Raw genomic sequence first — 14,322 nt, forward strand, 5'->3', positions numbered from 1 at the left:
CAGAATGAATCCGCGTGGCCACCTCGGTTGGAAGGAATCTGGATACATGTAGAGATGCTCAGAGGCCAACCTGAGATCGGGAGTCCCGTGGAGACACAGGCCAGGGGTGGGGCTGCACTTCAGTGTTAGTGAGGAGCCGGAATAAGAAACTAGGCCTGATGCAGGGGACCCATGCAGTCCTCACACTGGGGTTCTCTCCCTGTGGGAGCAGGACTGAGTTTTTAAACTCAAAGGCAAAAACAAACAAACAAAAATAAAGTACAAGGAAAAATTCAAAGGCAGGTGTTGGGCAAGTCTCCCAACCCCCGATCCTGATTTGAAATAAAACACGGGCAAGTATTCATGTACCCCTTGTCGGCAGGCTGCATAGCAGAGGTGTGTGTGTGTGTGTGTGTGTGTGTGTGTGTGTGTGTGTGTGTGGATGCAAATGGCTTGATCATTTGTCACTGTAACTTCACTCCCCACGACATACTCTGAAATCGTCCGCATCAGCATGTGTTGTCTGTCATATGCCCTGCATCCGTCTTTGAGACAACGTGATTGTGCTTCTTCCATGAAATGAGCATAAAACAAAATTGACGGATTAATCCTTTGGTTCTAATTCCTTGCCACCTATGCGGGCTGACATGGGGCCAGGAGAGGTCCCGTGTTGGCAGTTGGACTCTGAACCCTAAGCATCCTCAGAGCCAGGGCCTCTGGCTGCTTTGTGGGGGTAGCGGCTGAACAGTCCCCTCTCCGGAGGCAGCAGCGTCCCTCACAGTGGCCTTTCTCCCTTAGGGCGTCGAGGTGCAGACAGACTACGTGCCCCTGCTGAACTCGCTTGCAGCCTACGGCTGGCAGCTCACCTGTGTGCTGCCAACACCTGTCGTCAAGACTAACAGGTAACGGAAGGGTCATTGCTGTTGCTGAGCGCTCACTCTGTGCAGGCGCTGTTCCCAGGAAGCGCTTCATGTACATAACCTGGGAGGCGGGTGTGGCTGCAGGAGCTCTCCTGCTGGGAAGTGGCAGGGCTAGGATCTTGGATTCCTAACCCCCTGCCCCAGAGCTCTCACTGCACCCCTCTTCCTACATGGGGAGCCTTGGCCAGCGGAGCACTCCTGCCCAGCATGTCAGAGATGAGCCAGCTAGACTGAGGAGACTCGGGGCTCTCAGCTGCCGAAGAAACTCAGCACCTACTATGTGCTCTGTGCCGGGCTAGAGAGGCATTTTGTATATAAAATCTTTTTCTAGCTGAGGATAGTGTGGCCAGGGAGGGGGGAGGACAATCATGGTGCTGGTCAGCAGCCCCACAAAGAACATGCGAAGATCTGGAGCCGGGCCCTTGCTTGTGGCACTCCCTCGGATTTCACATTCATGGTGGTTTGTCCACCCCCAGCTCTGCCCACCACCTTAAGCCATGGGCTTGTCCGAGTCATCCCAATGCTAAAAGCCTTGCATCTGGGTTTGCTATCAAAACTAGTCCTCTTAACTATCCTCTAAGCATAGATTGGATTCCCATTTTACAGATGAGGAAACTGAGGCTCAGAGAGGCTCAGCCAACATACCTGAGGCCACACAACCACTAAGGGGCAGAACCTGGGGCTAGAACCTCAGTTGAAAAATCAAGGGCTCCCTCTCCTTCGCCTCTTGGCCCACCTATAGGGATGCTCCTGCCCGTGGCCCTCGGTGCTCTGCCTGCCCCGATCCTGCTGCACACCCACCACTCCAGGGTGATGGACAGCATGGGGCAAGGCTGGTGATCTGGGGGGATGGCAGGCAGTGCAGCCCCGGGCTCAGACTGAGGGTGGCGAATGATCAGTGCCTTTCCTGTGTCCTTCTGCAAGCTCATCTGGGCTCTCAACATGTCTCCCGCCTGACACTGGGACACGGTGGCCTGTGCACCTGCAGGAGCCAGTCTGTAGCCACCTCTGGCCCTTGGCCACTGGGAGCCACCATAGCTGCTCAGCCAAAACTCCTGTGGGCACAGGGCAATGCAGCAGAGTAGAAAGGATCCTGCCTGGGTTTGTGGCTTGCAGACTTGAACCCAAGTCCCCAGTCTGCCCCCTTGGGCCAGCCAGGTAGCTTCTTGGAGTCTATGTGCCAGTCCACGAAGTCTGGTCCAGAAGCCAGAGGACTACAAGAGTCACAATGAGCATGTCTTTGAATGTGAAGGCCCAGCTGGTTCTGGACTAAGCTCAAAGGGTGCAGACAGGTCTCTGTCTGTCTGTCTGTCTCTCGTCACACCTGCCAAATAATTCTCCCTAACCCTCCACGTCCCTGTGCCTTAAATGACCCCTAGTAGTGGAGTGGGAGACCGCACTGAACCAGGCAGATGCGAGCTTAAATCTTGGCTGTCTGCGCTGGAGCCTGCTCCTTACACGAGCTTTCATTTCCTGTCTATAAAGACGTCTGCCCCGGTCCTTGGAACACTGTGGAGGCCTAAATGAGACATTATGTGTGGGTCACCCAGCCCAACCCCGGAATAAAACAGGAAATATGCGTGTCTCCCCCTGACCCTCTGGCATGGTGTCCAAGTAGGGACACGGTGTCTCAGCAGGGAGGACATTTGCAAAATAATAGATTTAAGAAAGTGATAGGAAGGGTGGAGGCGGGAGAGAAAACCACCCCCTTCACAATATTTCTATCATCTCTAAAGGCAGCTCCAGGGGTCCTGCCTTCCTGGAGGAAAAACGCACGCACTGTGCCGTAAAAGTGAGCGGCACTCCTGGCCATCCCTCGCCGGCTTGGTTAATGCCACTCCCTGCCTTGCCCGCCGCCTTCCCGCGGGTGTGCCTGCAGGAGCGGCGTGGCCTGCCTCAGTGAGGGCGAATCGGGCCTCGGCCGGGACCTGTGTGCAGCCAGCCCTCCCCCCGCTGTCCCTGTGACGGCTGATGGGCAGAGCTCTTCACCCAGGTCCTCATCCTCCTGCCCATCCTGGGCCAGCCAGGCCCCTCGCGGCCTCACTGCCAAAGACAGATTTGGAAGAGCACGCCACCCCTCTGAGAGTCACTGAAGAAGCCACTTTGTCATCATCAGGCACGATGCCAGCTGTTCTTTCACATCAGGGGGAGGGCGTTTCTCACCGCAAAGCTGACTTTGCAGAGATGCCCACAAAGCTTGTGTTGGGCGCCCGAGATGGCCCCCCGGAAGCCAGGGCGGGTGGCCTGGGGTGGGAGAGTGGGGGCTTCCTGTTCTGACCCCTCACTGTCATTCCTGCGGGTGGTCAGCCTTGAAGCTAGGGATGCAGTGTCTGCGAGGTTTGCGGCTCCCCAGGTATAACCTCACTCTTTCTCTGCTCCTGTGTGTGACAGGGAGGGAAACGTCTCCACCAAGCAGATCGTCTTCCTTCAGAGACCGTGTCTACCTCAGAAACTCAAGAAGAAGGAATCCAAGGTGAGCGGCCGTGGTTGCCTTTCTCGGGTTTCTCCAGTGGGGCTTCACGCGCAAGGGGGTTTTCCTACCGCAGGTGGGTGGGCAGCCTGCTGCAGCTGCTAACGGCTCCGAGCCCAAGGACACCTGAGCCCCTCGGCGACCTGATCAGGCCTGAAGCTGCCAGAATGGGACAGGCAAGGGCACTGGAGGGCCGCATCTGCCAGCATCCTGCTGGTCGGGCCAGAAAGGCGGACGAGAGAGGTTCTTGCAGACACTCGAGCGTGCCAGACATTCCCCCTGGGCTAAGAATAGGGGCACGGAGTCAGCTGCGTTCTGACGAGATGCTGGGGGTGGAAGACGGGTAGTGTCTCTGCATCTTCATCTCGTTGCACGCTGGCTGAACTCTGGCCTGCCCGGGGAGCCCTCGGGACATCAGAAGTTTGACGATCTTGGCAGACAGACCCTGCGAGAGCCCCTTTGTGACAGCCGCAACCTGCAGGCCAGGCAGCAGCTGGTCTAGACAGAGGTCAGCCTTAGCCTGTGGCAGTGAGCCCTCCAGTCAGGCTGCCCTGCGATCTTCAGGGTCCTTTTCCCCTCCCTGGTCGTTGCGTGAACCGTCCGGGAAACAGTCGTGCTGAGAGACTCTGGCCATGCTCAGAACATCTCCCGTGTTTGATGCGGTCGATCCCGGGTCCTTCCCTGTGTCAGATGATTCTGACGTTCCACACCCCGTGCTTTCCGGTGGGTGTGTCACCAGGTGTCAGGAAGGGGCAGGTGAGTCGAGGGAACCTACCAAAGCCCAAGTCAGTGTCACCTGGAGCCAGCCCGCGCCACCTTCGATGGCCAAGGCAGAGCCTGCTAGGCCTGCTCACACCTCACGCTTGGTAGTCTTGCTTCCTTGTGTTCTTTGGACACGGAGCCTGGACAGGAGCACCAAGCAAGTGGACAGATTGGGGCAGCCCCTCTCCAGCCAACGCATCCAGGGGGAACCCGTTTGTGGGACGAACACCAAGGAAATGGCGCCTTGAAGCCAGTTGAGGGGGAGTGCAGAGAACTCTCTCCAGGCGCTGATGCACATGTGACTGGTGACAGCAGCAGAGAACCGAAAGGCAGCTGCCAAACCACCCTGTACCGCCAGGAGCAGTAGCCACCAGGGGTGGGGGGGAAGGTGGGTCAGCCAGGACTGCTTAGCCGTGGGCTCCGGGGGACTGTGCACATTCACAGTGACATTCAACAACCACGCTGGCAAGGTCTCCACCAGCCACCAGAGGAAGCTGCTTCTGCCTTTAAGAGTGGGAGGGGGTGCTGCCTTGTCCTAGCTGCTCTCCTGGTTGTGGCGCCGACGACTCCCAAAGCAAAGATGCGCAGTTTGATTTTGGTGCAGACCATGCATCTCAGAGGGGCAGCCAGTGGGAACCTGAGCGGGCGGGAGGTTTCAGAGGTGGAGTGTTGAAGCTGGTGTGAGAGAGAGAATCCAGCAGGACGGGAGTCTGATTTTCTGGTCGGTAGAAACTTCCATACAAAGCAACTACGCGAATATGGGTTGGCTGCTTTCTCCTTTGTTATCCCCGACTCATTCCAAGTTTGGATGGGCTGGTGCCGAGCTCTTGTCCTCAGTGTGACCTCGAGAGAGCACCCGGCCAGTGGAGTCCCAGAGAGGGGGCTTCACAGCAGACGCCTTGTCTCCGTCTCCCCGTCCCTGTCACCTGCTGCTCAGCTGACGGGGGGGGGGGGGGGCGGGGGGGGCGTTCTGCTCCCACAGGTCTGTGGGTTCCCGTGACTGGGCAGCAGCCCCATCTCGTCCTCACGGTGCTGAGCGCCTGCAGCACTGACACTGTCGGCTGCTGCCCTCACCTCTTTAAGCTCCTTTTCCTCTTGGCTCCGTCCCACCATCTCCTGGCTCCATCCCACCCTCCCCTCCTGGCTTCCCACCAGGTTCCTCGGGGCTCAGGCCCAGCCATTGCTCCTCTCGCTCTCTTCCCCGTCCTTAGAGAGTCTCTTTCATCCCCAGAGGGAGAACATCTCTCACCACCTCTGCCGTGACCCTTGTATCTGCATTGCAGCCTTTGCTTCTCCTCTGCCCAGCTCACCTGTCCTGTTACTGCTCAGCGATCTCAGAGAAACGGGTGACTGCCCCTCCTCACCTGGCCCACCTCCCCTTACCTAGAGGAATGGGCCGCCACCAACCCAGAGGCACCAGCCCACCTGGGGTCATCTTGGACTTTCCCCATCCCCTTCCCCCAGCAGTGAAGCCTTAGACATGTCTATTTTAGGTCCTAGAATCCCTGGATTCCTCCACTTCTCTTCACCCTCACTTGCTTCAACTACTCCAGTCTCCTAATGGCAGGTCTCCCTTCAAATATGTTCTCTGTTCGGAGACAAAGTGATCTTTTGAAAAAGCCAGTTGGCCCGCCAGTGTGGCTCAGTGGTTGAGCATCCACCTATGAACTAGGAGGTCACAGTTCAATTCCCAGTCAGGGCACATGCCCGGGTTGTGGGCTCTTTGTGCAGGAGGCAGCCAATCACTGAGGCTCTCTCATCATTGATGTTTCCATCTCTCTCCCCATCTCCCTGCCTCTCTGAAATCAATAAAAATATTTTTTTAAGAAAAAACCCATTGAATCATATCACCTCACTGCTGAGAGCGGTTCTTTGTATGAAGATGGAGATCTGGAATGTGGTCCACAAGGCCCCATGTGATCAGCCCCCGGGTCCTGCTTGCCGGCGATGTTGGCCTGCGTGCTCCTCTGTGCCTCTCCTGCCTCAGGGCCTGCGCTTCTGCTCTCCCCTGCCTAGGACACTCTCTTCCTCGGTATTTTCTCAGGGCGGTGTGATACCCTGGGGAGAACCCCTTCCTCTCTTCCCGGGCTCTCCTCTACCTGTTTGTGCTCATTCGTTTATCCTCTCCTGGGAGAGTCTGTCCATGAGAGCACAGACCTGTGCTTCTGACTGTTGCCTGTCCAGTGCCTGGCTTTTAGCTGGTACTCAACAAGTATCTGTTGAATCAGTGAACGAGGAATCAAAATTCTGAGCCCGGGACATGCCTGTTATGTCCAGCATTGAAACTTAAGAAGAGAAAATCCGAAGATTGGCACAGCGGGGACGAAGCACATGTAGTCCTCTTTTAATCAGCAGAGCGACAGAACCCTCTCATCAAGACTTTTCAGCATTTGAAAGAAACCTCTCTGTGTGGGTGTGATGTGGAGCTCCCTCGAAGGTGAGAGGTGGTTTCCGCAATGCCGGAGCGTCTTCCTTCCCGCTAACCTCGCTGACGTGGGGGCAGGTCGCGGACAGTCTTTAAAATGTGTGAATTAAATCCATCAGCCCCTCCTGACACGGAACTCTGGGCACACCCTGCTGTGAGGTGGAGGATTGTCCCTTCCCCTGGTTACTTCTGACATGGACGGCTATGTGGGATCCTTCCTGGTTTAGGCACCAGTGCCACCCCCACGTGGAGAGACACCCTGCGTGGGAAGACTGGCACGGGCATGGCGCAGCCTGGCAGTTAGCAGCTTTGTGTGGAGTTCAGAGACTCCCTGGTACCACCCAAGACATGGGAAGGTCCCCCAGGCCTTTAAGTGGGGATGTCACCCCCCGCCCCTCAGAGCCGCCACCCAGAAAGCAGTCCCTGGGGCTGCACATCCCTGCCTCTCCGCTTCTTCCTTTCTGAGATGTCATCTTTTTGAGCCTTGGGATCTGGAGCAGGTTTTGTTGTTTGTTAGAGACAACAAGAGGGGAAGGGGAAGCCTGGGTGGGGAAGGGAGCAGTGTGACGGTGGGAGGGAGGGAGGCAGAGGGAGCCCGTCCGTGGATGGCACGGCTGGGGTTAGGACCGTGGTCGGCAAACCACTGCTTGAGAGCCACATGCGGCTCTTTGGCCCCTTGAGTGTGGCTCTTCCACAAAATACCACGTGCTGGCGTGCACATACAGTGCGATTGAAACTTCGTGGCCCATGCGCAGAAGTCGGTATTTTGTGGAAGAGCCACACTCAGGGGGCCAAAGAGCCGCATGTGGCTTGTGAGCCGCGGTTTGCCGACCACTGGGTTAGGCGAGCCTGGGGGCTGTCCTTGTGTCCCAGCTGTTTCTCACACAGCAGTCTCTGCCCATGTGCTTTTCTTTGCTTGGTGGTTCTTCGATTGTGGCCCCTGGACCAGCAGTACCAGCCTCAGCGGGGAGCTTGTTAGAAATGCAGTCTGCCTCCCCTCCCCAGGCCCTCGGAGTCCCAGGGGGTGGGGGATCTGGTTGAAGGAGCCCTCCGGCGATTGTGATGCCCACTCCAGTCCGAGAGCCGGTGTCTTAATTGAAGAGTTTAGGCCCCTTTCCAGCCTCACCCGTGGCCCTCCATCCACATTTTATCATTATTGATTTTTTTAAAAATGGGCCTGTCAGGGAGTCTTCAGTGTAGATACTTGTTTTTAATAAACTGAACCAAAGAATCTTTAATGGCCATAAATCTAGACTTCCATTAGCTGACCACCCGGCCTAATGATCAAGTGCCTGGTCTAGCAGATGCATCTGAACATGGTGAAGTCTGAAAGCTGAGGCACTTACGCGTTGGGCTGAGCCATCCAAAGGGGTGTTGCCTCCTTCCTTCTCTCTAGGTCAAGAGCCTAAAGCTTTTCACCCCCGGGGTGGCTCAGTGGTTGAACATTGACCCATGAATCAGGAGGTCACGGTTCGATTCCCAGTCAAAGCACATGCCTGGGTTTGGGGGCATGCAGAAAGCAGCTGATTGGGTATTCTCTCTCATCACTGATTTTTCTATCTCTCTCCCTCTCCCTTCCTCTCTCTGAAATCAATAAATACATATATACATATATACATATATATATATGTGTGTGTGTATATATATGTATATATATGTATATATATGTATATATATGTATATATAATATATATATTAAAAAGAGGCTGGAAGGGTAGTGTGGAGCCAGAGGCAGCTGTGTTTGAATTCTAGCTCTGCTATTTCCAGCTGTGTGACTTTAGGCAAGGTACTTAACCTCTCTGAACCTCCACATGCTCATCTATAAACTGACTCTAACAGTGCCTACTGAGAGTATTGCTTTGGGGATCCAGGGAAATGGGAAACTTTGTCACTGTCTGAGACACATAGTAGGCACCTTGGTAAGTGTTTGTTCTTTCCGGGGCAGGTATCCTACAGGCAGTCGGCAGCTCAGAACATTTAGCTTTTGGGTTCTACAGACCCTAAGTTTTTCCCACTACTACTTCCCTGCTTCATGAGAATGTCCCCACAAAGGAGAGAAGGAGGAAAGGGGAGGATTTGAGTCAGAGCCTACTTGGTACCTGGCTGCGGCACCGGGGACAGCACGGGGACTCAGTGATGTCATCACAAACCCATCCGAGGACACGGAACACGGAGCAGTCCGGGAAGGCATTTGGCTTGGCAGAGATTCCCGAGATGGCTCTGAAGGACAGAAAACATTGGCTGGAGTAGCTCCCTCCCAGCTCCGCTCCAACAGTCCTGAGTCCTCTGCCCAGCAGGCCGGGCTGGTTCTGGGAGAAAGTGGCCGGTGTGCTGCCACAGGCCTTTTCCGCAGCTTGTGTCCTCCGGTTGTCTTCTGTCAGGAGAGCTACAAAATGGGGTCTTCTTCTGGAACCTGGATATGGCCAGGCATGCAGAGGAACACAGACCTTCTGTTGTTTGTTTAGCAGGAGCAGCCCCTGGGTTTGCGTTAGTAAGTGTCCAGGATGGACTCTGGCAAAGGTGGCAGCTCCTCGGTTGTAGAGCATCCTACTGCAGGGGGCGCTGTGCACGCCCACTCGTGTGACCCGGCCCCTTGGTTGTGCACTGCAGCCCTGGAGGCTGAGACAACTATTTCAGAGATGATGGACTTGAGACTTGGAGAGATTCATAACTTGCCCCAGGATAGAGAGCCAACAAGTGCCAGGACGGGGATTTGAACCGGGCTCTCAGCTGCTGTGATGTTTTAACATGTAGGGCCTTTCACCACTTTTTTAGCAAAAGGAAAGCTTCCTCCGACTTCCCTGCTAGCCGACTGCCTCTCAGAGAAATGCACATCGGCAGGCTTAACTGGTGTTTGTCTAAAACATGCAAAAATGCAGGAGCCCTATTTGGGGACATGGATTTTTATTTCTAGTAAGGCTCTTCCATTTGGGCTGGCATATGAAGCAGTGGCAGTGGCCGCCTATAGCAAGGCAGCAATTAGGGACCACGAGCGCTTGTGCCCGAGAGCCACAGAGGCTTGGCATCGGAGGCAGCAGCAGAGGCTCTGGGGCACCCGGTTGGGGCACGCACTTGTGGTTACAGAGCCGAGACGCCTGCTGCAGTCTAGGCTGGCGCAGGCACCCTTGGGATGGGGGTCTGAGGCACCGCTTTGCCTTTAAGGGGTCCCATTGTCAGGAACTCATGGCTTAGGTGGAAGAAGCTTAGAGTGTGAGAGAGAGAACCCGCACAAAGGCGTGTCTGAGCAAAACACGTCCAACATGGGGGGTGAACGCCTTTGGGAATTTGGGGTGGGGGGTGGGGAGGAGGAGGGCAGGACAGATGGTAAGTCCTAACCTCAACATGCACTTTGCTCCTTTTCTCTTCTTTGATGGGAAATCTTGTCCAAAGGTGTTCGACCCAAGACCCTGTGGCTGTTTCGGCAAATGTTTTCTTTGGGGGAGTAGATCGCTACCACTGAAAATTCTGCAACGGTGGCAGATTTTTAAAAATTTACATAGCACATTTTTTGGTTTTTCCTAGCAAGGCACTCAGTTATTTAGCATGTGCTAAAGCCTTAAGAAATCATTTTCCACTGATGGTGCAATTGCATTCCTGGGCTCCCCTCTCCAGCCCAGCAAGAAGCCATCAGAACCGAAGGCTGCCTTTGTTCTTCTTTCAATCACAGAGTGTCTGAGATTTAAGTCCATATTTGGCAAAACCAACGTGGTGTGACCAAAGTAGAAAGAAATGACCGTGATGGGAACTTAAACTGAACCCCTGTGTGCACGTGGGTCACGGAGCTGCACCTGCAGGGGGGCCAAGTCCCATGATTCTCTTCTTCCCGGTGAGATCACTCCCTGCAGCGGGGGCTCCTGTCTCTGGCCCCCATCCACCTACCTCTCTCTCCTCGGGGGTTTCTCTCTCGTTCTTTGTGCCGGTCACAACGGGCACAAGATCCCTTGGCTGCCATCTTCCCGAGGGTACACCACATCTGGCATCTGACGCTGTGGGTCCCCACCCAGAGTGGACTGCCCCCCAGCTCTGAGATGGAGGCATGCTGGGGGATACTGACCACCCCAGGAGGACAGAGGTCAGAGGGACTTTTGCTCAGGAAGACTGGGGGGGACCCCTGATGTTCGGGGAGTAGAAGAAAAAGGCTGCAGTTCTGCTGAGTGGTCAGCCCACAGAACACATTCCTCATTTATAAACACTAGGACCCATTTCTCTGAATCTTCCAAGGTATTTTTTGAACACCCCACAATGTTTCCATGTCTGCTCAAGCTCATTTGCCCAGATCAATTCCAAGTGCACAGGCTGCTACCCTGTCTGCCTCTGGGACCGTTCATGTCATCAGCAGGCTCAGCGGGACTTTCAGTGTTTCCCACTCTGTTTCTTCCTTAAATTAATTTCTCTTTTTGGAGATCGACCAGAAGTAAGGTGCAGATACACCGGTCCCTCCTCACTAAACCCCAGGCTATGTTTTGACTCTAAAATTACAGGACTGGTTGACATCGAAACTCAGTGCAGCCAGCATGTCTGGGCTCTGTCGTCCTTCCATTCATTTATCCCACAAGTAGGGTGAGTGCCTACCCTGTGCCAGGCACTGTGCTCTGCCCCAGGGATGCAGGAGGAAATAGGACAGGCGGCTTCCCTGACCTCATGGAACTTAAATCTGGTGTCAATAATGGTAAGAGCAAGGGTGTCTGGTATATGACGTCAGGCACAGTGCTAAACCCATGACATGGATTATCACATCATTGGAACCACACAAATACCCTGGAAGGCAGGGCCTGACATACCACCGCCTACCACCTGTTTCAGCGGATGAAATGTTGTTGGACATAGTCACGCTCATCGGTGTACATATTATCTATGATTGCTTTTCTGCAGCAATGGTAGAGTGCAGCGGTTTCCTAATGGTTTCGGCAGCGACCATGTGGTCCGTAAAGCCAATATAAACTATGATCTGACTTCTACAGGAAAAGCTGACTGACTTTGCTTTCTGAGAAGATCAAGTCACCAACCTTGGTTTTGGTTGCTGTCCCCACTGTACAGATGAGGACACTGAGGCTGGGCAGTGGGGCCAGGGAGTGGTGGAGTTGGGACGCTTCACGCATGCAGTCTCGCTCCACAGCTTGGACGGGTCTGGTTCTTGCACAGCTCAGTTACTGACTGCACGACCTGAGTCTTCTCTGAGTCTCTGTTGACGTCCCTGGTGCTTGGTGGCAGATCGGGCTCCCTGGGAAGCAGGGTCTGGATGGTGGACGTTTTTGAGGGACGTGCCCTCAGGAACACCCGTGGGGAACACAGGGCACAGGAGTGGGCCGGAAATTGAGCTGGATGCTGTCTCAGCAGTGGCCTCGGCCACCCTTCCAGATAGCTCTGGGATGGCCTTTCAGAGTTTCCCTAGTTGTGCAAGGAGGGATAGACCCTTATACCCCACCCAGACCAGACCTTGGAGGTAGGTTGCCCCAGGAAGGGAGAGTGACCTTCAGTGAGGTGGTGGGTCCTATCAGCAGATAGCAGCCCCGGTAGCTGGGGCAGCAAGCCCGCCAGTCCTGCAGGGGACCCGGCGCCCCACATGCTGTGCCTTTGCTCAGGTGAGAGAATGCGGCCCAGTGCTGGGTAACCCACCGCCTGCTCAGAGCCCTGGCACTTAGGAAGCGCCGGCCCCATGTCCCCTCCTCCTCCTGATTGATCAAACGATAGGATTTCAGGACCTCCTTCCCAGGCCTTTGAAGTACACCCCGTGGACAGCATGGAGCAGCTCTCGTGGTGGATGTGATGTGTCTGGGCTGTGATTGACGTTGGCCCCGCCCCCGGAATGCGGGGAATTGTGTGTCTTGCTGCAGAGAAGTGACGTGGGTGTGCATGTAGACCATCCAGGTGAGGCTCTGGGTCCACAGAGACTGCGTTTACTTATCTCCATCCTCTCCCATGTTCAGTTTCAGTGGCGATTCTCCCGCGAAGACATGCACAGCAGGCAGATGAGGAAATCCAAGGGTAAACTCAGTGCCAGAGGCAAGCGACAAGCCGAAGAAAACGACCGGAGTCTGGAAGACCAGTTTTCCAAGGCCGGGGACGTGGGAAACTGCGTGCTGAACCAGCAGCTGGAGGACGGAGCCTCAGAGGAGGCGAAGGGCCCCATCCAGGAGGTCACCAGAGAGCCGCTGTGTCCCGATGGCCAGCTCTGTGTGGAGGGCGGGGCCGTGCAGAACGGTCCTGCCGGCCACTGTGGGGCCTTGGCCGGGGGCTGTGAGGGGCCCTCAAGTCCTGGAGAGGATGCTGGGGAGGGAGGTACTGAGGCAGTGGCTGCAGAGACAGCAGACTACTGAGTCCCAGCCGTTGGCGCTGCAGCCAGACCAGTCGGTCACCCGAGGCACTGCCGGCAGCCCGGTCGGGCTGCTTGGCCCTGGTGCCCTGTGTTCCCTTTGGCTTGGCTTGACCTCACTTGTGAGCTCGCCCAGGCCCTGCAGGGCTGGCTTCCTGACTGTTGGCTCCTGCACATCCATTTGAAATGTGTCATACTGCCCCCCTGTTAGAATGCAAGAGGTCAGGTTACTTCTTCTCAACCTCAGGGCGGAAGGCCCAGCCCTGGCTCCACACTCCTCAGTGGGAGGGTCTGGACCGTCCAGTGCCTGTGTCCGCCCCCCAGGGCCTCCAGGGAGCATGCGGTCAAGTCCATGGACCTCCCTAGCAACAAACCGGGGCTGTGTGGGGTTCACTCCCACAGGCTGCCGGGGCAGTGTCCACCCTCTGCTGTTCCCTGTCAGCTGCTCTTCACCTAAAGCCCAGGACCCTGCTGCTGTGGCAAAGAAAAGGACCTTAGGGGAGGGCAGGTGCCCACCTCCTGGCTTTTCTCTAGCATCCCATAGACACTGGTAATCTAGAGATGAAAAGGTAACTCTGTTCGTGCACCTGCTTTTGCAGAATGTCCAAGGAAGTATCCTGTGTTAGTGTTAATGCCAAAATTTTTTTAAAGGTTTTGTATCCAGCACATCGTGTGAACTCGCGTTCTTTCTGTCATTTCGGGGCAGCCCGGCGGGTTGGGTGCCCTTGTCGTGTGCTATTTTAATCCGTGCGTCATTGGCCAAGTTGCTTCCCATGTATGCTATCACGTGTTTATATTGTCCAGAAGGTATCGTTAAGGCTTTACGTAGATGCAACTGGTGTCTTCACCAAAACAACAGCCTGTCTCTTTCTTGTTTAGTTACTTAAAGCAATAAATCATCCATGAGTTAGAGCCCTGTGCGTATTGAGTATTAATTGTGTCACAATGAGAAAGCCCTGGCCTGATGGTCCCAAGGACTCCACCCCACATCCCTACGTGACTAACTCCGGCAGCGCGATGGCCTTCGAGAAAAGGACGCTCCTGTGGGAAACAAAGGAGCCAGCCGGACACACGGTGCCTCCTGGTCCTTTGTAGAAAGAATGCAGACAGTGGGATTCAGGTGCCGCCAGGTAAGTCAGGGCAGAGCCGCCCGCCATGGCATGTGGTGATGGAGGAAATGCCTTTTGAAAACAGCCCCACACCAGTTTCTGTCTAATAAGCATGTTTCCAAGCTTTTAAGGAAATTATTGAATGAGGCAAGTCTTTTCCCTCTTTGCAAGTTCGCTCGACTACACCACACCTGTGATACATTTGTATAAAGAACTGAAGGCCCTTGTGCAGCCACGACGTAGTCATTTTCCTCTTGATGTTGGCGCCTACTCCCCCCCGCCTGGCCCCTAGCGCTCACCTGGAAAGGTTGAAGGCTCTGTCCAAAGAGAACTATTTAAAATGG

At 55.1% G+C, this 14,322-nt stretch overlaps 1 protein-coding gene across 1 annotated transcript in view; it reads left to right on the plus strand.

Annotated features, from left to right (window-relative positions):
- Positions 1-13,781, plus strand: part of RFTN1 (raftlin, lipid raft linker 1) — a 176,298-nt gene extending 162,517 nt beyond the window's left edge. The window contains exons 8-10 of the mRNA XM_006083664.3: positions 778-881; positions 3,291-3,372; positions 12,484-13,781. Coding sequence (XP_006083726.1) covers positions 778-881; positions 3,291-3,372; positions 12,484-12,873 — 576 coding nt within the window. The 3' untranslated portion in view covers positions 12,874-13,781. The remainder of the gene's footprint in view (positions 1-777; positions 882-3,290; positions 3,373-12,483) is intronic.
- Positions 13,782-14,322: the final 541 nt, after the last annotated feature.

Source organism: Myotis lucifugus, unplaced genomic scaffold, assembly GCF_000147115.1.
Source record: "Myotis lucifugus unplaced genomic scaffold, Myoluc2.0 scaffold_8, whole genome shotgun sequence".
Lineage (NCBI taxonomy): Eukaryota > Metazoa > Chordata > Mammalia > Chiroptera > Vespertilionidae > Myotis > Myotis lucifugus.